General features: G+C 41.2%; 2 protein-coding genes and 1 pseudogene across 2 annotated transcripts in view; 1 reads left to right on the top strand and 2 right to left on the bottom strand.

Moving 5' to 3' along the window:
• Positions 1-2,809, bottom strand: part of TMEM206 (transmembrane protein 206) — a 38,170-nt gene extending 35,361 nt beyond the window's left edge. The window contains exon 1 of the mRNA XM_027871878.1: positions 2,678-2,809. Coding sequence (XP_027727679.1) covers positions 2,678-2,713 — 36 coding nt within the window. The 5' untranslated portion in view covers positions 2,714-2,809. The remainder of the gene's footprint in view (positions 1-2,677) is intronic.
• Positions 2,810-7,492: 4,683 nt separating this feature from the next.
• Positions 7,493-25,986, top strand: NENF (neudesin neurotrophic factor). The gene is made up of 4 exons (XM_027871371.1): positions 7,493-7,677; positions 21,930-21,990; positions 24,899-25,002; positions 25,632-25,986. Exons 1-4 carry the CDS (start codon positions 7,504-7,506, stop codon positions 25,806-25,808), a joined length of 516 nt encoding a protein of 171 aa, XP_027727172.1. The 5' UTR covers positions 7,493-7,503; the 3' UTR covers positions 25,809-25,986.
• LOC114049773 lies at positions 17,478-17,975 on the bottom strand (annotated as a pseudogene).
• Positions 25,987-26,559: the final 573 nt, after the last annotated feature.

Below are 26,559 nucleotides of genomic sequence, written 5' to 3'. Positions count from 1 at the left end.
TGAAATGGAACATATGATTCTAATCTTCCCAGTGACAGGAGGTAGGTCTCTCCCATTTGACTGGGAGTTTCCAGGAACCGTGTCTCCATCAGATGGTTTTGGTTCCCAGGCCAGTTCAGTCCTCTCTACATAGAGAGAGGTAGTGTGGCTCAGTGGATAGAATGATACTTGGAGTCAAGAAAGGCTGAATTTGAATCCTACCTCAGATCCTCAAAACCTGTGTGACCCTGGACAAATCTCTTAAATTTTTTGAGTCTCCACTTCCTCATCTGTAAAATGGGACTAATAACAGCACCTACTCAGGGAGCTGTAGCAAAGGTCAAATGAGATAGAATGTAAGATCCTTGAAGGCAAGGACAGTTTCATCTTTGCTTTTGACCCAGAGCCTAGCACAGTGACTAGGATAGAGTAGGTATGTTGATCGACTGTCTGAAATGAGATGATGTGTATAAATCACCCCATAAACTTTAAAGTGCAATGTAAGTGGGACTTGTTATTACAATGGATATTGAACTGGAAATATTCAACGACTTGAGTTAGAGATTCCCAAAACTGTAACGGATTAGCTTGGGAGGGAGTTTCCTATCACTGGAGTTCTTCAGGAGGAGGCTAGTTAAATATTTCTCAGGGGATGGTGTAGAGCAGAGGTGTCAAACTTTGCCAGTCCCTAGGGTGGTCAGAATCAAAGTGAAATGTAATCAGGAAATGTTGAACAAGATAAAAATGCAATACTGCATAGATGATGTTAATTTGTGGTTTTCTAATGTAGGGTTTAGTGGCCCCTGTTTCTATTGGAGTTTGCCCCCACTGTTGTAGAGAACATTCCTGCTTTGCTAAGGATTATACTAGATGGACTCTGAGGTGCTATTATTCTGTAGCCAACAGTATACTACTGTCAATAGAGATGGAATGAAGAGAGAAGAAAGGAACCTGACCCAGAGCCAGGTTCTAATACTGGGACTACCATTAGCTAGCTTTGCCTGTCAAATAGGGATAGTAATACTCTACCACACATATTTCACCAAACTGTTATGAGGATACAAAAAGCTATGAGAGTTTAGAAAAGGCAAAGATTACTTTCAGCTAGGAAGAGGCTTTGAGGAAGGAGCATTTGAGCTAGTTCTCCAAGGAAGAGTAGAATTTGGGCAGGTGAACAGAGGCATTCCAGGCAAAACAAAGACTGGAAAACATGGAACATATATGAGAAACAATGAGCAGACGAATTTGGCTAAAACTAAAACTGAACGAATATATGCAAAGAAAGTGGGAGATAAAGTTGAATTGGTATGGGAACCTTGAATTCCAGGCAAGGTTGTTACAATTTTGTTCAAGAGGTAATGGCCAGACATTGAAGTTTTTTGATCATAGGAGCGAAATTATAACATCTGTATAGGAATGGCAACTAGAACCGTAATTTCCCTGGCACAAGGAAATCCCCAGTAAGGAAATTCTATCACTGCAGGTCATTAACCTTTTCTGCAACTTAAAGTCTTGTGAAGCAGTCTAGAACACAGAGAAATTAAGGGACTCACCCACAGTCACACAAAGTATATGTCAGAGTTATGCCAAGTTGCCTCTTTGGGAAAATCAATCTTGCAATAATGTGAAGGAATTTGGAGGAATGAGAGGTTGAAGTATAGGAAAAAAGTTAAAAGGCTCTGCAGTCATCCTGGTGAGGTAATAGGAGAGGTGGGTGTGGATAGTGGGAATAGAAAAGTCAAGTCAGCAAAAAGATGCATGTGACATTTTGTAGGAAGAGCTAATTAATAAATTAACAGGTTTTGGCAACAAGCTAACTAGAAATGGAAGAAGAGGAAAGGAGGGATGAGAAAAGAGAAAGGGGCAGCCAGTCTACGACTGATACTGAGGTTTCAAGCTTGGGTGACTATGAACAGTGATGCCACTGGTGGAAATAGGGAAGTCCGGAACGAGCAGGTTTGGGGGAGGGGAAGATGAGTTTGGTTTTAGATAGCTTGCAGTGTCACTGAGCCTTCCAAATTGGAAACGTTCTTTCAGCAGGAAATGTATCCGATTGGAGCTTAAGAGAAAGGCTCAGGGCTGTAGAACAAGATTTGCGGATTATCTGCACAGAGGTGGTAGTTAAAACTGTGTGAGTGAGTGTCTTCAATGAAGGAGAGGGTGTACAGAGAGGAGATAGGTGAAAGCTCTTACAAAAAGTTAATGGTGTATATGGGTGTAGAGTATTATTATTATTATTATTATTATTATTATTATTATTAACTAACCAGCCTGGCCGTGAGCCCAGAGGACCTGGGAGGAAAAGGGTGATGCCATCTGGTCACGATGGCAAAAGAGTAAAGTACACTTCTAACTCTTTGCAAACGTCCCGCTCCCTAGGGCAGTCCAGGGGTCCCAGCTCTAGTCTGTCTTCATTTCTGCCAATGTTGGAGATGCATGAATCATTCACCTGCTGGTTATTTAACTACTCCTCTTCGGACTATGGGGCTTCATAACTGTCCCAGCAAGTGGACACAGCCTGAGTTCTTTTGCAGCCAGTTTTTTTTTTGCGAGAGCACACACACACACACACACACACACACCACATACACACAATCTCCCGTTGCAACTAGTGCTTGAGAAAGTGACGCCCACGACCCTTCCCCCACCTCCCCCGCCACCCCAATAAACTTTTCTTTTGCCCCTGGCTCCCCAGTACCTCCTGATAAGATGAAGACAGCTCCTGCCTGATCATGGCATCGATTGAAAGAGATGCTGCAGCCCGGAGCTAGCACTGGTCCACCGGGCAGAGGAGGAGGAGGACCGCAAAGATGGGAAGCAGCAAGAACAGAGAACAGTGCGAGGGTAAACGGATTCAACAGAACCTTACCGGGAGTGCCGGCCCCCCGGGAGGCTCTGGGGCGCATGCGTCTCGCCTGAAGGCGCTTGTCGGGGTTGAAAGAGGACTGATTTCAGAGCTTGCTGGGAAATGTAGTCCTCCATTGGGAGCGATTCAGAGGCTGTTGTTAACTGTAGTACAGGAAGGAACTGGGCCAGTTTGCCCAGTTGCGCAATTTTTTTCGCTATAATTTTTTTTCCAGAGGGAGACGGGGAAGTCGGACAGTTGAGTGGATGGGGAAAAAAAAAAGGGTAGCCAAGTCGAAAGTATGCTAGAGTCTTGTAATTTCAAATTCCTGGAGACATAAGCGCGAGAATACAAGCTTTAACTTTGGAGGAGAACTTGACTTTGCCCATGTGGCAGCATTGGAACTCAGTGGCCACATCTTCCTGCCTCAGTCCTCCTCAGAGATTACAAGTGAGGGCTCTCATACAGCCGAGAATGAATGGTCTTTCTTTGTGTTCCTGTCTGAGGCTTCAGAGGAGAGGAGCAAATAGTTGGCTACTTAAACCTTAATGAATGCAGCTCTGTGCCCACTGCAGCTGCAGACCTGTATCCCCTCTCGTTCCAGTGTGGGAAGGCAACTCCCCTCACCCCAAGCACATTTGGGTGGACAAACAAGAATGAGCTTCTTCCTTCTTAAATGGGCAAGCAGTCAGCGTAACCCGGGGAAAAAAATGCAGAATGTTAGAGCTGGAAAGGCTCTTTGAAAGCATCTCATCTAACCCAGCTCCCCATTTTATTTAAAAAAAAAAGTAAACTGAGGGAGACCTCAAGAAGGGAAGTGATGTTACCAAGCTAGTTGTCCTTGGCATTTTCGTCTCTCTCTTGTCTTCTCTTCTCTTGCCTCTTTTCTCCTTGGTGATCTAAATAAGGAGGTGATAGTACCTCGAGAGCAGACGTCCTTTCCCCTTTCTTTATAACCCCAGCACTTAACACAGTGACTGACACCTGGTAGGTGTTGAATAAGCATTTATTGACCAGTTCATTGACCTTCCCGGCACTTTCCCCTGGGCAGATCACAAATGGAGTGTTGTATTCGGTACAAGACAGCACTGCTTAGGCAAGAAATTGTTTTTTTTCTTTTATTTTTTAAAAATATTTTATTTTCCCCCAATTACATGTAAAGATAATTTTAAATATTCTTTTTTAAATTGAGTTAGGAAAGAAATGGTTAAGCTAGAAGAATATCCAGAGGAGGGGATCCAGAATGGTGAAGGGCCTGAAGTTCATAGGATAAGATGATTAATTAAAGGAATAGGGGTGTGTAGTCTGAAAAACAGAAGATGTAGAAAAAAATGCAGTAACTATTTTCAAGTTTTTGAAGGGTGGTTATATGAAAAAGGAGTTGGATGGTGCATGGCTCTATGTAGGCCCTCCAAGTAAAACTATGGGACAGATTGTCCTCTGCCCCTCCATTAATTCAATTGAATTCGCCTTAGGGGCAGTTACTGCTACTTACTTCTGGGTCCATTTAGTTTGGGCCCTGGGGACAGAACTTGGAGCAATTAGGTAAAAGTTATACAAAAAAAAAAAATTTAGACTTAAGCCCAGAGGAAGAGGAAAACTAAGCTTCACACATCTCAAATCTATTTATCAACTCTTAATCTCTCTGCTGATTTCCTGTCTCACATCTCCAACTGCCTACAGTACATCTCAAATTAGATGTATCTTAGACTTCTTAAACTCAACATTTCCAAAACTGAAGTCATTATCTTCTCCTCCCAAAACAATCTCTTCCTAACTTGCTTAATACTGTTGATTGTGCCTCCATCCTCCCAGTCACCCAGGCTGGTAACTTAGATGTCATCCTCAACTTCTCACCCTCACCTTCCCTGCCCCTCACCCATATCCAATTTGCTGCCCGTGCCTGTGGATTTTACCTTCATGACATCTCTCAAATATGTAACCTTCTCTCTCCTGACAGTACAACCACCCTGATTCATCACCTCACACCCCAGCTATTGAAATAGCCTCCAGACTGGTCTGTCTACCACAAGTCTTTCTGCTCTCAGCCACTCAGATGTCAAAATAATCTTCCTAAAGTACAAGTCTGATGATGTCACTCTCCCATCTCCGAAACCACCACTTGATAAATTTTAGTGACTTCCTATCACCTCCAGAGCCAAATATTTGGAATTCAAAACCGTACAAAATCTGTCCCCCACCCCCACTCCATACCTTTCCTGTCTTCTTACATTTTATACCACCGCCACCATCAGTACCATCTTGTTCTCTAAGATCCTGTGACCCTGGACTCTTTGCTGTTTCTTAAACAAGACACTCCATCTTCTATCTCCATGTATATCCGCCCCCCCCCCCCATGTCTGGAATGCTCTCTCTTCATCTACATCATCTACACTTGGCTTCCCTCAAGGCCTAGCTAACATCCCACCATCTACAAGAAGTCTTTTCCAATTCCTTAATTTCTTTAATTCCTTTCCCAGTTTCCTTAATTCTAATGCCTTCCCTTTGTTGTTTATTTCCACTTTATCCTGTATATAGTTTCTTTATACATAGATATTTAGCTTCTTTGTACACATGGTGCCTGGCACCCACTAGATGCTTAATAAATGCTTGTTCTATTCTTCTTTCCCTGCCCCCCACAAAAAGACATGGAATTCAACAGTTTTCAAAAAATTAAAATAGTTTCTATCAGAGGACAATGGATAGAGACACATGGTGAGTATAAGCAGGTTGCAAAGTGTAAGCAATGAGGAACTTTACAGAATGGGAGAAAAAGATGTCATTCCTCAAGGAAATGCATGCTAGGAAGAGAAGACGGACTGGTGATGTGGAAAGGCTCAGCTAGTATCCTGTTATTGTGATTTTATATTGAGAACGTTAGATGTCATTAGAAATTTAGCATGTTAGGTGGACCCTCAAGTGGCAAACTTATGTGAACACATGTTGGGGTTCAAAGGCACCGCAAAATGTTGGGGTGCACCAGAATGATGAGGAATAATGGTGTCTTAAATGAATTTGCTCGGACCATCTCCAAGTTAATAAAGGCATTTATTGGGGTGATGCACTCATCGGGCCCTGCTCCCAGTGGGAGGCAGATCACTGAGCCAGGTTAGTTGTCTGGTCTATGTAGTTTGACAGGATGGGGGAAGGGGAGCAGGAGAATGGGAGGAGAAACACTGCTCCAGAATGTCACTAGTCCATAAAGATAAGCAAAGGGAACAGGAAAGGGGAAGGGAAGAGCTGTTCTGGAATGTCAGGTAGTTGGGGGGTGCTTTGTGAAAGCACATAGGTAAGTCCACAGTGGGGGGCTTCAATGCATAGTTTTCTTGATCACTTTTCTGGCTGGTCACATCCTGCATCTTATCTCATATCTCAGAAACTGTATCCTGCTTGCTCCATCTGCTTCAAGCTCTCCTTTCCATTTTACCTCATCACACAAACACACAAAAGAGTCAAAGACGTTCGATGGTCAGTCAGACCAGGAATAAAATGTATACAACAACAACAACCCTGTAAGGACAAACAGCTTTGAAAGATTTAAGAACACTCTGGTCAATGCAATGACCAATAATGATTCCCCCAAACCAATGATGAAGCACCTTTTCTGACAGAAAGGTGATAGATTTGCAACTTAAAGAGACACAGAATGAATGATCCTAAATTGATGGGAGGTAGCTAAAAGAAACAGGGTTTCTTTTCTCTACAGAAGGCTGAGCACCCCATAGAGAGAATAAATAATTACAGCATCTGGTCTGCGTGTCTAATCCAGCATATATAGGAATTCAATTCCTGCTTGACACAAGTTAGCTGCGTGTTCCTTAGCAAATCACTTAACCTTTTAGTGACCTGAGACAACTCTCTTAAGATTTCAAGTTGCAAAGAGTGGTCAGTCTTCATTGGTAGAGGAAGTGTCCTCCCTAGAAGTTCCCTACACTGACGAAATCACAGGTCGGGACCAAAAGAAAAATCTAAGTATCCAACATAAACACTGTAACAATGTATTTTTTTAAACATAAAGGGATCGATTTTTATATTATTTCAATACACACGTTATCTCGATGGATCCCTCCTCTACATAACCTTTTCACTTCCTTCTACTTCAAAGGTAGAGATGAAGTGGAAGAAATACAGGACTGAGGTCAGGAAATCTGGGCTGTAGTCTTGAATTTTTCAATAGCTCCTTGTGTGACCTTGGACAATAACTGTCATTCGTATAGCAATTTTAAGTTTGCAAAGTGCATTTGTATCTCACAACACCTTGCAGGCATTATTATCCTCATTTTACAGATGAGGAAGCTGAGGCACTTTGAGGCCATGTAACCCACTTAGTCTCACACAACTAATAAAAGGCAGTGGTTCAGACTGAATCCAGCACGCCAGTCAAACTCTCTCACCAAGTCCCCTCTCTAGGCCTCAGTTTCTCCAGATGTGACATATAGAAACGGAGGGGGAAGGATTGAGAGGGCATTGGACTAAACTGAAGTCTAAATCCCTTCTAGCTCCCGGATGGGGCGGGGTTGAAAGCCGGCCCAGACTTACAGTGGGGAGGTAGCTAAGGAACCGGCTCGGGCTAGGAGGGCCGGGGCGGGGCTGGAAAGCTCCGGCTTTCCCGGGCTTGGCCAACCTGAGCCTGCCCTCCCCGGCCCGGCCTCCCCGGCCCGGCCTCCCCGCCCCTCACGATGGCTGCTCCGGGGCTGCGGAGGCGGCCGTGCCTCTGGCAGTTTCTGCTGGCGGTGGTGCTGGCCTTGAACTTGGCCGCTGTCCGAGCCCAGCAGACGCCGCGCACCCCAGAGCGGGGGCCCCCGGTGCGGCTCTTTACGGAGGAGGAGCTGGCCCGCTACGGCGGGGAGGAGGTAGCAGATGGGGCGGGATGGGACTGGACGAGGTGGCTTTGGGCACAGACGGACTGACCCAAGGACTGACGGACAGATAGACAGCCCAACTCAGGACTCCCAATCCTGGGAGGGGGAGACCGAGAGAGTCGGCGGGGCTCCGGGAGAGATGGCAGAGAGACAGCGAGCCGCTGGGGCTGGGTCCAGTCTAGGGCCAAGGGGCGGGACTTCCCGCGGCGGACATAGGGAGGAGGAGACTGTAGCCATAAACCAAGTCCCGGGCTCCTAGGGAGAGAGAGAAAGAAAGAAGAAGGAGGAGATCAGAGGAAGACTTGTGTTCCTAGGAGAGGCCTCATTCTGTGTCTGACCTCCCCTCCCTCTAGTGAAAGCCCAGGTAATCTCCTGGGTTCTGGTCCTGAATCTCTAACTCCTTGTGTGACCTTTGGGCAAGTGGCCTTCCTTCTCTGGACCTCAGTTAACTCATCTGTGAAATGAGAGGGTTAAACATCTCTGCCTCCCGGCTTTCCTGGCTTCCTTTAGGTCCGAGATAAAATCTCATCTTCTACAAGAAGCCTTTGCGTATTCCTCTTAATGCTAATCTCTCCCTTCTATTGATGATGTCCAGTTTATCCTGGGTGTATTTTGTTTGCAAATAGTTACTTTCACGTCAGCTCCACGTGAGTCCATTAAGCTTGCAAGTCCATTAGACTCCGCTCTTTGAGAGCAGTGACTATCTTTTGCCTTTCTTGATATTCCTAGCGCTACGAATAGTGCCTGGCACATAGTTGGGGCTTAATAAATGCTTATTGACCTACTGACTGACCTTGTCCAGGGTGTTAACACATGGAGTTTTTTGTGAGTGTCTGCCTCTTCCTTCCCCCATCATTTTAATGTGTTTCACAATATTTATGGGAGCCTCTTAATATAAAATGTCTGCTTAATATCTTTATCCTAACTTCAATCATCCTCCTGGTGTGGTGAGTAATGCCACCACTCCAGGACAGACTGTCTCACCAAGGCCTAAGTTCCTAACAACCAAAGTTGTGTTCACTACTGAAAATTTATAGGTAATGACCTGGGAAGGGGCAATATCTGAATTCAAATCTATATTCAGACACCAGATGTGTGCTACTTGCTACTGGGCAAATCACTTAACCTCTCAGCCTCAATTTCCTCATCTGTAAAAAAGGAATAGTAGCACCTCTCTCCCAGAGTTGTTGTGAGGATCAAATGAGATAATATATGTAAGGTTGTGTTCAACTCTTCATGACCCCATTTGGAGTTTTCTTTGCAAAGATACTAGAGTGGTGATTTGTCATTTTCTTTTCCTGCTCATTTTTGGAGATGAGGAAACTGAAGCAAACAGAGTTAAGTGATTTGCCAAGGGTCACAAAGCTAGTAAGTGTCTGAGGCCAAATTTGGACTCAGGAAAATGAGTTCCTGGCTCCAGGCCTAGTACTCTATCCTAGCTGCCCTTGAAGTGCTGTATAGATGCTAGCTATTATCATTATTATTATTCCATAGTAAAGTCCCAGTGCCCTCAGTATTTACTCCCCCACCCAGGACACCCCTAACACTGACTAACATATTCTTCCTCCCACCCAATCAACAAGTCCTTCTGCAATGTAAAAAATTCATGGTGTCCAAGGGTAGGTCTCTCTGTCTTCCCACCTGTGCCCCAGATGAACTTCCCAAGGAACAAAAATCCCTAATTTCAGCTTTTCAAGCTTTCTTCATTTGAATACCCCATCCCATCACCTTTCCTTACATTTACTAGACTTTTAATTCACTAATTAGAGAGAAATTATAGCCCATTCCAAGCAGGAGACAATATGCATTTTCATTTCTTACACATGCTGATCTTTCCACTGCCTGTACCACCTAGGTAGTCTCACAGCATGATCTCGTGCTTGAGCTTGGATTTTTCCCTGATTATTTCTTGTGCATGATGGTATAATGGAATGAGCACATGGAGTCAGCAAGCCTGGTTTTGAATTCAACCTCTGCCACTGTGACCATGGTCAAGTCAATCTGCCACTTAATTTCAGTTGCCTCATCTGTAAAATCAGTATAATAATGCCTATCCTACATCACAGGATTATTGTGAGCATCAGGGAAGCAGAAGGACTTTGTTAAATTATCAAGTCCTATATTCATTTGAACAAATACTGATTAAGCACCTACTATGTGCAAGGCACTGAACTAGACCAGTGTTGTTTGTTCCATGAACCATTTTCAACAATAACAGAAATGTGTTGTGAACCTCCAAGGTAATTAAATATACTGCCCATATCTTTAGATTTATTCATAAAGTACTTACTAACTATAAGGACATCTTTTGCCACCCAAAGCTCTAAATTAACATTTACATTATGTTACAACATATCATAATTACACAATTATGAACTGTAGCATTCTATTCTATCTATAATTTTGAAAACTAAATTTAAAATTGTAAAATTAATTAAAAGAAGTAATCCAAAAAAATCTCATATCTGTGAGACTAAATATAATTTTTTTCATTTTGCAAATTTTGTTGAATACAAATAATTTAAATAAGTTACAACTTTGAAGGTGTTGAAAATAATACAATAATCACTTATAAACTTAATTTTGATGTTGGACTTTTATTTGAACACAGGTTTGCAACATTTGGCTTAGCAACAAAAACAGTCAAATCTGATTCCACATTGAGTTCATTTTGATTTAAAGCAAAAATAAAATGAAAATACTTTCTCACACAAATATGAGGTAGAAAATGGTAGGAAAATTTTACAAGCTTTCTTGCTGAGAATGGAAATTAATTTTTAACTTTTAGTTACCTAAGCAAATGATTTACAATATATAAAATGCTTATTCTTCCACTGGCTAATGACAAACACTGTATTAAATGATAAATTCTCTTAAAGTGAAATTACATATTTTGTTTCATTTTAACATTTTAAATATAAAATAATTTTTATAAGGAAAGAATCTCATCAGACATGATTTTCTTCTCTTCTAACACTGGCACAGCAGCTATACACTCACAGAAATTCACTGACCAGTGTTGCCAACCAGTTCATTTAAAAATTCACCAGATAGAACAACAGTAACTAAGTAACTAATAAGCAAATAAGTAGTAACTAATAAGTGGAAGATAAGTTTAAATCTGAAAGCAACCTTAAAATTGTAATGTATGGTTTGCTTATGCAGAACATTTGTGGTGGTTGGTGATGATTCCAAAGTGGCTTGTAAGGCGCATACTCAGTGATCATGGTTTTCAAATGGTCTGACATTTGCCCTGGAACACAAACATTCCTCATCTCTCAATCACTTGATCATACAGCTGATGAGGTAAGATTACAGCGTAACAGAGAGATTGAGGGAGCTGCTCTGGTGCAGCATACAGAACAGTAATGAGAATATGTACATTCATTTGACCATACTTTAATTGTTTAATGGTCTAATTTAAGCAGCCACTAAATAGGAACTGGCAGGTAGGTGGTACAGTGGATAGAGTGCTAGGCTGGGAGTCAGGAAGACTCATCCTCCTTGAGTTCTAATCTGGCCTCAGATACTTACTAGCTGTGTGACTCTGGGCAAGTCCCTTAACCCTGCTTGCCTCAGTTTCCTCATCCGCAAAATGAGCTGGAGAAGGAAATGGCAAACCACTCCAGTTTTGGCCAAGACAACCCCAACTGGGGTCATGAAGAATTGGACCCAAGAAAAAAACAACAAAAAACAAGAACCACTGATATAGACAATAAGTACACTAGGAATTCAGAAAAGAGAAAGCTCATGGGGCACTATGGTAGAAAAGCCTTCATGGAAGAAGGGGAAATTGGGTTAGGCTTTGAAAGATGAGTAAAATTTGAATTGGGAGAAAGAAGTGGAGGGTGAGGGGATAGTGTTCTATAGATGTTGGGGGGTGGGAATGGGGAGCAGCAAGGTTAGTGGCAGAAATGAGCATGGTTTGTATAGTAGAATAGACAGTGATAAGGTCATGTGAGGAAGGTAGGGACTGACAACAATATAAGAATAACTGTTAGAGACTTATCTTGAGGTGGTACAGTGGATAGACCACCGGCCCTGAAGTCAGGAGGACCTAAGTTCACAATCCGACCTCAGACCAAACACTTGACACTTACTAGCTGTGTGACCCTGGGCAAGTCACTTAACCCCAATTGCCTTAAAAAAAAATTTTTTTTTTTTTAAAAAAAGAGACTTATCTTGGAGTAAGATTGAGATATGAAAGTGACTGAAATCTAACATTTTTGAGCTTTGAGACACACATTAGGGCAGCACTTAATGAATGTTTGTTGACTGACTGCCTTTAGATTAAAGGTGCTAGATAAATGACTATTGTTTGTTTTATCATAATTATTAAGTTCCTGAATCAATTCTGCTATAAAAATGAATACATCTTCTTTTAGGTGCCTGAAAAAAAAAAGGCTTCGTTGGTGTAAAATCAGCTTCTGTACCACTTTTGTCTTTGTATTCCCACAACCTAGCACAGTGATTAATAAATGCTTATTGACTGATTGATTGATTCACCTTGGCAATAGGATTGTATTGTATTTATATTTGGCTGAGGCTAGAGCTAATGCATCTCCTTGGGAAGAATACTTAGCAAACTCGTTAAGTTTTCTTTGTTTAGGCTGAAAACAGTGCTGAGTCCTCCAAGAAACACTCTCTGATCTCCTTGACGAAAGTGATCTCTTTTTATTCTATATTCCTGGAGTACTTTCTGTGGATCTCTTTTAGGCTTTCATTATATTCTGTCTTGTGAAACTTACTTGTAAACTATTAGATTGCAACCTCCTCGAAAGCAGAGACTGTCCTTTTTTTCATCTGTGTACCCCAGCACCTAAAACAGTGCCTTGCATTTAGAAGTCATTTAGGAAACGGTTGACTTCTATTGAATTGTATTGTGCTTGAATTACTAGGCTTTTCACCCATGAAACTTTGCATCTGACAAGTGTTGCATTTCACATCAGTTAACCAAGCTCAGTAAGTGCTTTTTGATCAGAATATAAAGCATAGCTTCCATTAATTATTTAGCTCTTGGAATTGAGGGACAATATGATTAACAAGGACACAAATTTGCCAATCGTGCATGTGCTGATGAAGGTGAGGGTGAAATACTAACAGTAAAGGCAAGGGGCACGGGAGTGGGACGTGCTTTTCCTGCCGACTCCCGGTGCTGGTGATCTTTGGTGAGTAGGCAGGTTATTTAGTTTCTTAACAATGTTCCCAGAAGGAGGAGATCCTCTTGCTATGTCATTGACTGATGAATGATCGTTTTCCTGTCTTAGTGAGTTGGTGGAGGGAAAAAAAACAAGGGAAGAATCAGCCTATTAAACAAAACAGATGTTGGGAAGAGATTAGATTTGGGGAGTGAAGCCTGCTGGTTATCCTCTTAGCCTTTTTGTTCTAAGATATTGTCCATTATCTGCAGAGAGTAGAACTACAGCTATAATCATCTTTCAGGAAGTTAAATATGAATAGGATTTGTTAAGGGGATCATGAAGTGGCATTTACCCATTCAGGAAAATAGATTGTTTCTGGCTTCACTTCTGCTTCTCAACAGCAGGTCCTCCCTCCCCACCCTCCTTCTGGCAGAAATATGTCATTGCAAGCTGTGGCCTATTTGAGGGACCATGCTTAAAACAGTGCAGGGCACATAATAAGTCCTTAATATATTCTTCATGACCTGACTTGACATTGGTCTGGTCCAGAGGTGGGGAACCCGCTTTGGTCCCAGTGGATAATGGACTGAGGTATGGAAATGAGTTGGTATAGGAGGGAGGCAACATGGTGAAGTAGAAAGAGCCCTGGCCTGGAAATCACTTGCTCTCTGTGGGTCTCAGATTTCCTCATCTGTAAAATGTGAATGACCAATTGTTTTTGCTTTTTTGGTGAGGCAATGGGGTTTAGTGACTTGCCCGGGGTCACACAGCTAGTAAGGGTCAAGTGTCTGAGGTCGAATTTGAACTCAGGCCCTCCTGACTCCAAGGCTGGAGCTCTATCCACTGCACCACCTAGCTGCCCCTACATCTGTAAAATGGGGCAATTAGGCTAGGCAATCTCCTAAGTCTCTTTTAATTCTAGGATTCTATGGTTCTGGGAGGCTGACCCAGACAAGCCACTAGTACATGAATTAATATAGCAACCCTTTGGACTTAATATTTATCCTGAGTAAGTGGCATTTTCCTATACTGTGATCTTGTCTATCCCACACTGGGAGCTCTACTCCCCCAGCCTATTATGCTAGCTGTACTTATAGCCATTTCCCCCCAGAAATCTCTAGCAATGTGGAGCAGGGTCACTTGTTTTGTTTTTAATGAACAAAACTTTGAAATTATCTGAAGCTGAATTTTAGCCAGTACAATAAAGGAGACATATAAGGTAAACTCACAGTGATAATATGCAGAATAAAATCAGATACAAAAATAAAGTGAGAACAAATATTTTCATTATACATTAGAACTTAGGTAGAAATTAAGTAATTTCTGGAGGGGAAGGGGTAGAAAGCTTTCTTTCCGTTTTATCTAGGAGGAGAAAAGTGTGAGATTTATGCACTGACTGTCAGTGGTCTGACAGCATGTCAAGGAGGAAAGTGCCTGCAACTTATGAGCCACACTGCCAAGGCCCATGTCTCAAGATCTCTCTCTTATGGCTATGTCTTGGAGACCTAGTATCAATGAATCAGTTTTTCAGCTCATTATTTCCTGTATTCTTTCTTTTACTAAGTCATCACCCTCTCAGCCCTGTCCTACAGCCATTATATTTTGTCAATACTCAACCCAATCACACGCCCAAGCCATTGGTGGGGAGGGAGGGAAGGGCAGTCAGATCTATTAGTGGTACAAATTACTCACGGTTTAGTCAAACAAGGACATGAACTCTGGCAGTTAGAGGTGGGGATGGGGAATGGACTATTTGTTCCCTAGGAATCTGCAACTTTGTTAAGCAGACAAAATATACACATATGGTACATTACATGATAATATATCTGTTTTATCCGTCTCTGGGGAGGGCTGATGTGCCATTGATTAGGGCATCAGGGAACTCTCCCAGCCCAGGGAAAGAAAGCTCTTCTATTCTAAAATGCTAATGAAGAGTGGTAGAGTGGACAGGTACTTATCTTGGAGTCAGAAGACCTGAGCTCAATCAAATTTCAGCTCTGTCATTTACTAATGTCAAGATCCTAGGCAAGTCATTCAACCTTGAACTTTGGTTTCCTCATTTGAAAAATGGGTATTAAAATCCTTCTTCTCAGGGTGGTTGTCAGGAATGGTCCTCATAAAATATAATATACTCTAGCAATTTTCACTCTTAGCAAAATGAGAGGACTGGATTAACAGTCTGCAAATCAGCTTTCAGCTTTAATATTTGGGAAGTCTAATTATTTTTCAGAGAACACTGATTTCTCTGACTGACCATTCAGGTGCCTGGCTCTGGTTTCTCTCTGACGTTGTTTTTTGTCATAGAGAATAGAATGACATCTCTATTTTACCCACAGTTATAATAATTATTAATAATAGCTAGCATTTCTATAGGCAGCTAGGTGGCTCAGTGGATAGAGAGCTGGGCCTGGAGGCAGGAAGACCTGAGTTCAAATTTATCCTCAGATATGCAATAGCTATGTGACCTTGGGCAAGTCATATAACTTCTGTTTGCCTTAATTCACTGGAGAAAAAAATGACAAACCACTCCAGTATCTTTGCCAAGAAAACCCCATGGATAGTATTGGCGTGCTATGGTCCATGGGGTCATGAAGAATTGGACACAGCTAAATGACTGAACAACAAAGCATTTATATAAAACTTTAAGGTTTGCAAAGTGATTTAAAGTCTGCAAAGTGAGATACTAACAAATATCTCATTTTATTCTCAATAAACCTGGGACATAGGTAGTATTATTATCCTCATTTTACAGATGAGGAAACAGGCAGATCAAAGATTCAGCAACATATTCAGTTATACAACTACTAAGTATCTATGGCTGGTTTTGAACTCAGATCTTCCTGACTTAAAGCTGAGTACTCTTATCTACTACACCACCTAGCTGTCTATTAATAATAAAGTCACAATGTCAAACACCTATGATTTTGTTGGTATGGGAATTCCTTCCATCAAAGCAGCTATATAACTTAATAGATTTATCTTAGATTTGTCTCTGGCCTCAGGTTCAGAGAGGTTAAGTGACTTGCCCGTAGTCATACAGCTCATGGGTGCCAGATGTGGTGTCTGATCCCTGGTCTTCCTGCCTTTGTTCATTGCTAATCTGCCTGTCTGGAATATCAACACATATGTTGATTGAGCAGCACATGGGGTTCTTGTATATGTGCATGCACATATGCCCACGTTATGTATCAGACCTATGATTTCATCAGTGATGAGAGCTCTTAGTAAGGAATTTCCTCTGCCAATGCACCTGGGCATCTTTTTCTGCAACTTATGATATTAGAGAGCTGCTTGGAGCCCAGAGATGTTAAGTGATTCACTCAGGCTCACACAGCCAATAGCCAGAATATATCAGAAGTGGGGATTGATTCCAGGCCTTCCTGGCTCCAAAACCAAACTCTCCATTCACTACTCTTGGCTGCTTCTGTGTGTGTATTATTTATAGATGCTTTATGGGGGCATTGATCCATTGAGGAAGGCCCAAGCCCTCCCCTCCTTTCATTACTTAGAATTCCTGTGCCTCTTGACTCTTTCTGGAGATCCCTTCCTAGGCCCCATGTCTGCAATGCCCTCCCTCCTCCTATCTGTCTCTTAAGATCCCTCATTTCCTTTAAAGTTCAGCTCAAGTAACACCTCCTAAAAAGGCCTTTCCTGATCCCTCAATTGCTATTGTTCTCTCCCCCAAATTACCTTGTACTATATTTATTTTACATGTGATGGGTATATACTTATATGTGTACATGTTGCCTCCTCCAATAAAATTGGAGTCCCTACAGGTCAGGGATTTGTTTTATTTTTGTCTTTCTATCTCTAGCATCTAGTACAGTGCCTGGTTCCTAGGAAGCATTTAATAAATGCTTGTTCTTTGATATATTGATATGGCCAGATGTGTAATTATAAATATAACTGGGACACAAGGAAATCACACATTCAATGCTTTGGACATAGTAAATGCTTAATCAATGCTTACTGAATGCGGAAGTGAATTCAGGTATAAGTCAGAAAGGAAGTAATTAATCACGTGTCATTAGTGATGATAGGCCTTTTCTCTATCATGTTTTCCTGGATAGAAAAGAAAAAAAATACTAATGCTATATTCTGCATTTTAGACATGCCAGACACAATTTTTAAAAATTAATTTCACATTATTCTACATCCAAACATGGTTAGCTTAGAGAAAGAAGTGTTCAAACTGGAATAATCCCTCTGTGTCTTTGGACATATCTCTAATACCATTTGAAATAACTTTAAAAGAAATCTTGAACAAGGGAAAAGGTCACAGGAGGATTTTAAAAAAAAGTTTGGGGTTAACTTCTTTTGACAGAACAATACTCACTTAATCTTTTTTTTTTTTTGGAGGCAGCTTTCAAATGTTTTATTCACTTTTTTGAATGTACTATAAATAAGTGTTTCCACTATGGAAAAGAATGTTATGAGCACAGTACATGTGACTGGGAATGGGTTTGCTAAAGACATCTTCTAAAGGGTAAAAGCTTAGAAAACAACCTGGAGGCTGGAATTCAGTTCTATATATAAAGTCCCTTATAAAAAAAAAAAAGAAACAAAAATAAAGAAAATAAGAGGAAAGAAGGCGAGGCCACGAGATGACTTATTGCAGTGACATCCTGGTCCTTGGTCTCCTCGTGTGCCTCAGAGCTCTTGGCTGTCTTCCTTGCCCTTCTCCATCACCAACAGCTCTGACAGCTTCTCCACCACTTTGTCAGTGTTTTCTTTGCCTGCTCCTGCTCCCTTTTCTCTTTCTTCTATATCATTCCTGCATTCTTCAAACTTTGCCTTAAACTTCTGGGCATCTTCTGCATTTAGGAATCAAATGGCCAGCAGTTCAGGCTTGGGACTTTCATCAGCAAAGTCAGCATGTGTGTTCCAGACCCAGGCCATGTCACTGCCTGCGTTGGGCTTCAGCTCTATCAATAGTGTTAAATAGTGATTTGCACAGATCATCAGAGTTTTGTCCCTTCTCATGGGAGGGCAAATGGTCCCTTTCTCCCTGTGTTTCAGCAGCTTCATGTCACCCATCCCTCGCTCTTTCCATTTTGGAAGGTCATTCTCAGAGGCAAATCGGAACAGCTTGGCTCGCATCTTAAAGAGTTCTTCTTCATCTTCTTCAAGAATCTTAATTTCCTGCTCAGGGAGAGATACTATGGGCTCAAGCAGCAGATCATAGTTTGAGTCATCCACATTCTCTGTGGAGATGCTTCCTTGGCAGCCACCATCATGGTTGGTCCTGGCCATGCAGCGGCCCTCGGACCAGTCCAGTCCGTACCTCATCTGACCATCACTTAATCTTTTGGGGGAACATATCTGTAGAACCATTCTCCTAAAATTATTTCTCCTTCTTTGACCACTTTCCTCAAGGGCTTCTCCTAAGACAGGACAAGCTAAATAACATTAGCTAGCATTTATGTAGTTGCAAAGCACTTTACATATGTTAACTCATTTTGATTCTCACAACCACCCTGAAAAGTACATGCTATTGTTATCGCCATTTTAAAGATGATGAACTGAAGCTAAGAAAGGGTAAGGGATTTGCCACAGAGGTGATGCAGCTAGTAAGTGGGACTGCTAGGTGGCACCACAGTGCATAGAATGCCAGGTCTAGAGTCAGGAAGACTCATCTTCCCGAGTTCAAATCTGTCCTCAGACACTTACTAGCTGTGTTACCATGGGCAAGTCATTTAATCTTGTTTGCCTCAGTTTCCTCATCTATCAAGTGGGGTGGCAAAGGAATTGGCGAACCACTCCAGTATCTTTGCCAAGAAAACACCAAATGGGGTCACAGACAGTCAGATAGGACTGAAATGACTGAACAACAAACAGTTAAGTGTCTGAGGCAGGATTCCAGTTTTGTTCTTCTAACTCCAAGTCTAGTGTTCTATCCACAGCTCCACCTGAAATAGTCAAAGGAACCTCCTCCCTAAGATCAATACCCTAATTCTTTCAGGAAATGGGAAAAGAAAGACCTGCCATAAGATGGGTCCATACTCTGATCCCTTCAGGGGAAGAAAGAAAGGCAGTGATCTTAGATAGATAGGCAAGAAGTATTTCTTGCTCTAAGTTGGGTTACCTCTCTTGATCTATTCACTGGCATGTCAGCTATTATGCTGGACCTTTTGCACACTTTTATAAAGGAAAAAGTCTGCAGAGAACTTTAGAAATATTATTTCCAGTTGAACTAAAAACTTGTTTTTAATATTCTTCCATATGGCCCTAGTTATGCAATTTGTGCCCCTGATAAAGGCCCACATTGCCTTATTTTCTTTGCCTATCATTTCTCCTGCTGCTTTGCTCCTAATTTATATCAATTTCACAAGCTCAAACTCCGGCAGGAAGCTTTCTGACTTAACCCCACTATAATTACTTTTTCACTCTCAGGTGTTCTCAACTTTAATCATTTTCGTAAAATACTAGGGCTCAGACGGACCTTAGAGGTCCTCTAGTCCAATCCCCACATTTTACAGATAAGAAACTGATGCCCAAAGACTTTGGCTTCTCTGCTGTTTAGTATCAGAGCTAAGATGGAACTAAGGTCTGCTGACTCCCATTCCAGGGCTCTTTTCACTACACTGTTTCCTGTCCTAGCAATGCTAATCTTAAGGAAAGTATCCAGGTACAAAAACATCAATCTTGGACTAAGAAGTTAGAGGAAATTTTGTTGAGTTGTTTTCAGTTTTGTCCAACTCCTTCATGACCCCATTTGGCATTTTCTTGGCAAAGATACTATGGTTTGCCATTTCCTTCTCCAGCTCATTTTACAGATAAGGAAACTGAGGCAAACAGGGTTAAGAGACTTGCCCAGGGTCACTCAGCTAGTAAGTGGCTGAGGCCAGATTTGAACTCAGGAAGATGATGAATCTTCCTGACTTCAGGCCTGGTACTCTGTCCACAGCACCACCTAGCTGCCCAAAAATTTAGAGAAATTACTAGACACAAACAATATAAAATGCAAAGTTAAAGTGATGTGAAGGTTAAATAAGAAGTTAAACATTTCTTATCCTTATAGAAAACAAATGTGCCTGTATCTAAGATCTTTGAAATATATAGATGGTATAGGTAAGTCTCAGTTGATTAGAGAATTCAATTACCTTCAGAATCACAGAATCTCTGAGTTGGAAGAGATCTCAAGGTCACCTAGTCCAACATATACCTAAGCAAGAATCCCATTCACCTCATCCCCAACAAGTGATCATCCGTCTTTGAAGACCTCTAGAGAAAAGAAGCTCACAACCTCTAAGGCAACCCATTCTATTTTTGGATAGCTTGAATTGTTAACAAGTTTTTCTTTAGACTGAGCCTAAATCTGTGTTTCTGTATCAAGCACTCATTGCTTCTAATTTTCCCCTTTAGGACAAACCCCACAGCTAATCCCTCTTCCAAGTGATAGCCCTTTGAATACCTGAAGACTGTTATCATGTTCTTCTTAGGACTTTACTTCTCCAGGTTCCCTTCACTTGTATGACATGGCATTGAAGCCCTCTTATCTTGGTTGCCTGGTTCTCTTACCTCTAAAATGATCATTACAGTCACCACTATGGGTCCTCATAGCCACCCCAGCATCCCATTTTGAACCCAAGTGGAAGACTTTACATTTGTTCTTTTTAAATTTGATCTAACGTTCCAAACTCTTGAAATCTTTTCGAATTCTGATTATGTCATCCAACATGTTCACTATCTCTCTGAGCTTTATGCCATAAATAAATTTGACAAACATACTATTGATGTCTTTACCCAAGCATGAAAAAAAAATTTAAACCGCTTGGACCAAGGACAGTTCCCTTGGGCACTCCATGATCAATAACTTTCCTGGAGGCAGTATGGCATAGGTGATAGAATACTGGACTTGAAGTTAGGAAGACCTGGATTCTACTTCCACCACCTTTGCTTGTTGCTGTTCGGCCATTTCAGTCGTGTCTGACTCTGTGTGACCTCTTTTGGGGTTTTCTTGGCAGAGATACTGGAGTGGTTTGCCATTTCTTTCTCCAGCTCATTTTTACAAATGAGGAACTGAGGCAAAAAGGTTAAGTAACTTGCCCAGGGTCATACAGCTAGTAAGTGTCTGAGGCCAGCTTTGAAGTTATGAAGATGAGTCTTCCTGATTCCAGGCCCGGTGCTTAATTCACTGGGCTGCCTAGCTTTCCTCCATTTCCTTCTCCTGTGTTTACCTTCAGTGTAACCCTTGGGAAGCCATTTAATCTCTATGTGTCTCAAGTAACTCCTTACTAGACAGTTCCAGCTTCCTGAACAGGAGTTCCCACACCCAGGTAAGCCTAAGTGAGTATGGAACTGTTAATAAATGTGCATGGTGAGTGGCCTTTGAGGCAAAAACTCATCTTAAAAGAGAGATCATCAGCCTGGAAGTGGGGAAAACACAACACCCCAGAAGCCATGTACTAGTGAACATTTTGAACTCTAGTAAAATAATAATGATGCCTCATTTAGGTTGTACTTAATTACTCATAGAATACTTTATATCCATTATAGGCAAACAGGTTAAGTGACTTGCCCAGGGTCACTTGACTAGTAAGTGTCTGAGGCCAGATTTGAACTCAGGAAGGAGTCTTTCTGACACTCTAACCACTGCCCAACCTAGCTGCCCAGAGGTTGGTCATGCCACCTCCTTACGACCATCACTTTTCCCTCTAGGTGTCCATTAGTCAATCCTGTAATAATATTGCCTAGAACTTTTCCAGAAAGCAAAGTTAAACTCCATAGTCAATAGTTTGCAGCCTCATGTGTCTTTCCCTTTTTGAAAATCAAGACATTTGTCGTTCTCCAGGCCTATAGTACCTTCTCCATTCTCCATGATCTTTCAAAAACCACTGTCAGAGACTCAGTGGCTACATCTCTTTTATTTTTTAATCATTCTGGATACATGTGTATGTGTGAGATCTCCTTGATTAGAATTAAATTCCTTAAGAAGAGAGACTTGGTTATACTTATATTGAATTCCATACATACACGGTGAGTACTGAATAAAGTGATTGCCAGTACCTAGCCAATAGAGGTGTGAGACCTTTTGAGACTCTCTATTTGCTCCTCAGATTTTCCAGGAAAATATTCTCACCCCTTCTCTTTGCCTTCTAGGAAGACCAGCCCATTTACCTGGCAGTGAAAGGAGTAGTATTTGATGTCACTTCTGGAAAGGGTAAGTTGTATAGTTCCTTGAATTTTCTCTTTTCATGAGAAGTTTGGGAGATGCAGGAAGAAGGGGGAGGGGGCTGGAGGACAGAATCAACAGAAGAGTTGGGAAACTACTTGTAGTTCAGAGGACAAAACCTGGGAATCTGGAGACTTGAGTTCTTCTAGCTGTGTGATTATGGGCAGGTTACTCCATCTCACCACCATTTTCCTCATCTATAGAATGGGAATGTTAGTAGTATTTGCCCTGCTTACCTCATAGGGTAATTGTGGTAATGATCATGAAAGCTTCTGTGTAATTATAAAGTACTATTGAGGTTCAGGGGACATCCCAAAATGTTGGAGTACACCAGAATGATGAGAAACAGACACATGGGTCATGGTGTCTTGAATGAATTCACTGACACCATCTCCAAATTAAATAAAGGTGTTTATTGGGGGTGATGCGCCCAGCGGATTCTGCTCCTTATGGGAGGCCAGAGCACCCAGCAGGCCCTGCTCCCCGTGGGAGTAGAGCAGTTTGCCAGGTCAGGTGTCTGGTCTATATATAGTTTGACATGGGGGAAGGGGGAACAGGAGAAGGTTGGGGGGGGAAACACAGCTCTGGAATGCCTGGAATATCAGGAAAGGGAAGGGGAAGAACTGTTGTGGAATGTCTGGTAGTTGGGGATGCTTTGTGAAGGCACGCAGAGAAGTTCGAGGTGGGGGCATTAATGCATAGTCCTCTTGAGCACTTTTCTGGCTGGTCACATGCAGCACTTTATCTCATATCGCACATCCTGCATCCTGTTTGCTTCATCTGACTTGAATACTTGTATCTGCCTCATCAGTACCATATAAGTGTAAGCTAGAATTTATGATTCCTAACTTCCATGACCATACTCAGTCTTTATTCTTTGCTAGTACTAGTCATGAGGAACCCCAAAATCTGAAATGGTTTCAGAAAGAAATTTATTTGGTCATTTGTTAGGGGATAGAGCAGAACATTCTCAGTCAAGTCAATGCCAGGTTTATGTCACATAGGGTTCAGACCATCCATAACCACACAGTAGTTAACTATATTGTAGATAAGGCTGTTCCCTGATGAGCTCCGTTGAGATGTATATCAGTAAGCATTAACATCAAATTAAGATCGATTGAGATGTAAACTTAAACATTCACATTTGGGGAACTCAAAACTCAAGTTTTTGGTAGATCCTAGACCTGGGTAGGATCAAATATTCCTGGAGCCATCCAGCTTCTCCAGGAATGTCTCTGACCTCTACAGTAAGTTTTCAGGTTCAACAATTTCTAATCACAAAAAACAATATTTATAAATGATAAATAATATTTTTTCCACACTAGGTTCTGAGTTGAGCAACACAGGTCAATTCTTACTTATCTGCTCTAGTATGTATATTTGCCTTAGAAAGGGGGCACAATTTGACTGTCTGATTATTATTAATAATGAGAACTAGCATTTATATTGTGCCTTATGGTTTGAAAAGTGCTTTAGAAATATTATCTCATTCAATCCTCACAACAATCCTGGGAGGTAGGTGCTATTATTATCCCATTTTATAGATGAAGAAACTGAAGCAAACAAGGTTAAGTGACTTGCCTAGGTTCACACAGCTAGTACATATCTGAGGCAAGATTTGAACTCAGATATTCCTACTTCAGGTCAAGCTCTCTATCCACCACACCCCCTAGCTGCTTTATAGAATGTGATCTACTTTTAGGCAATTAGATAGAGTGGAAATGTTGTTAATGATTTGTGATATATTTGAAGATGAATCTATTTGTAAAATTATATTTCCAATATTAACCAAAAAAGGCAAGAAAAATAAAATGAAAAAAGTATACTTCAATCTCCACTCAGAGTTCATCAGTTTTCTCTCTGGATATAGATAGTATTTTTCATCATGAGTCCTTTGAAATTGTCTCGGATCACTGTATTGATTAGGGTAGCTAATTGTTTCACAGTTGATCATTATTGCAATATTGCTTTTACTGTTTACAATGTTCTCTTGGTTCTGCTCACTTCACTTTACATCAGTTCATATAAGTCTTCCTGGACTAAAGCATAAGTCTGACCATGTCACTCCTCTACTCAATAAATTCTAATGACTCCCTATCACATTTAGGATCAAATATGACTTCCTCTTTCAGGGATTTAAAGTTCTTCACAACCTAACCTCTCCCTACCTCTCCAAATCTTATATGTTAAGCCCCCTACACATAATCTATGATCTAGCCATAAGGACCTACTTGATTTTCTCTATACATTATGTTCTGTTGTGCATCTCTGTGCTTTTTCACTGGCTATTCCCCCATTCCAGGAATTCACTGTCGTTTCCCTTTTGCTTCTTGAAACCTCCAGCCTCCTTTAAAACTTGAATCAAGTGCCACCTTCTACAGGAACACTTATCCCTTAGCTTCCAGTACCCTCCCACCCCAAACTATCTTGGATATATTCTGAATATCCATATGTATGTACATGTTTTCTTCCCCATTAGAATGTAAACTCCTTGAGGGCAGGAACTATTTCATTTTTATATCCTCAACCCTTGACACAGTACTTGGTATAAGTAGAAGTTTAATAACTGCTTTTGGATTTATTGACTGGTAGATGTTTCAAAGGTAAACTCAACCTAGCACATTTGAACTACCCCATACCCAAAATGATGGATATAAAGCATTATATGAGTAATTAAGTACAACATAAATATCTATAATAATAAAATAATGAGACATTGTTATGATTTCAATAGAGTTCAAAATGTTCACTAGCACATTGCTTTTGGGGTATTGTGTTTTCCCTACCTCCAGGTTGATGATCTCCTTTTAAGATGATTTTTTACCTCAAAGGTCACTTAACATGCACATTTATTAACAATTCCACACTCATTTATCTTTCTTCTTCCTTGGTACAGAGTTCTATGGGAGGGGAGCACCATATAATGCCCTGGTTGGGAAAGACTCCACAAGAGGGGTGGCCAAGATGTCTTTGGATCCTGCAGACCTCACACATGATACTGTAAGCCATTTTTGAGACCCCTTTCTCCAAATCTGTCATCTTCAGAAATTTTGCTTCATCTCCAAAACTTTTAAAATACTCACCCTCATTTTCCAGCTTCACTCTAAGCCATTGGTCTAAGTTGTGATGTTAGACTTCATTAAGAGGGGCATAATACCCAGAACAGAGGATGTACCCGCTGTCTAATTTCTTTTAAGCCCCCAGGCTGGTCTTTAATGGCACTTTCTATTTTGTCCTGTTAGTTGAAGTCCAGTTGCACACAATGATATGCCACACTTTGTTCAGCCATTTCTTATTGTGAACTTACTTTGGTTCCAATTTTTCCTCCTCCTTTTCCTCTCTGTAAGTTGTAAAACAAATGCCAATCTACATTGGTGGAGGAAGTTTCCTCATTAGGAACTCCCTACAACAATGTCATCTTATATCCAGCCCAAAATTATATATACCAGCCACTTATATGCTGGGGTGGCCATTTATTTTTTAAACTTTCTGTATCTGGTTTTGTCAAAAGGTTTCCTGTCCTTATCAATTGGTTTGTGGAAAGGGCAAAAAGGAAAGGAGAAAGCCCAGTGAAAAAATCAGTCCTCTTCCTTTAAACTCGCTTACTTTTTGGATTTTTCCTCACTCAGACTGGACTCACAGCAGAAGAACTGAAGTCCTTGGATGATGTCTTCACTAATGTGTACAAAGCCAAATATCCTATTGTTGGCTACACAGCACGTCGAATCCTAAATGAAGATGGCAGCCCCAACTGGAACTTCAAGCCAGAAGACCAGCCCCATTTTGATATTAAGGACGAGTTCTGACAGTCTGTAGAGCAGATGCCCTTGGGGGAGATGCCAAACACAGAGGGTAGGACACAGTCTTCTGCATTAGCTGAGGAGTAAGTGAAGTAACTTCATACTTCAGAAGTACTCGAAGTGGCCCAGTCTGGTATCTCTGAATCACTTTTTGATATGAATAAAATGAATTTTTTACATGGAACATTTCTTCTCCTTCTCCTCCTCCTCCTTTTTCTCCTTTTTTTTTTTTGCGCATTTCACCCACAAGATCACAGGGTTTAGAGCTGAAAGGAGTCTTAGAGATCAACTCATCTAATACACTCAATTTACCTGGGAGAGAACTGAGAACCAAAAAAGTTAAGGTACCTTTCACAAAGACAGACTGGTAATAAGAATGTGGAGTGGACATAGTGCCAGACCTGATGTTAGAAAGACCCGGATTTGAATCCTGGCTCAGATACTTTTTAGCTATGTGACCCTGGACAAGTTACTTAACTTTTCAATTTCAGTTTCTCCATCTATTAAATGGTGATAAAAATTGCACTAACCTCACACAGTGATTTTGAGGATCAAATGAGATAATATATGTAAAGTATTCTGTAAACCTTAAAACACTATGTAAATGCCAGCTATTATTTTTTTAACAGACTGGACTCCTGTAGGCAACTCAAATTCAACAGTCCAAAAACAATATTCTTCAAACCTTCCCTTTTCTGAACATTCCTACTGCTGTCCATCAACACTGTTTTCCTAAGACATGTACTGATGAATAAGT

Source organism: Vombatus ursinus, unplaced genomic scaffold (genome assembly GCF_900497805.2).
Source record: "Vombatus ursinus unplaced genomic scaffold, bare-nosed wombat genome assembly UNPS02014798.1, whole genome shotgun sequence".
Classification (NCBI taxonomy): domain Eukaryota; kingdom Metazoa; phylum Chordata; class Mammalia; order Diprotodontia; family Vombatidae; genus Vombatus; species Vombatus ursinus.
This window is presented reverse-complemented; position numbering and strand designations above follow the sequence as displayed.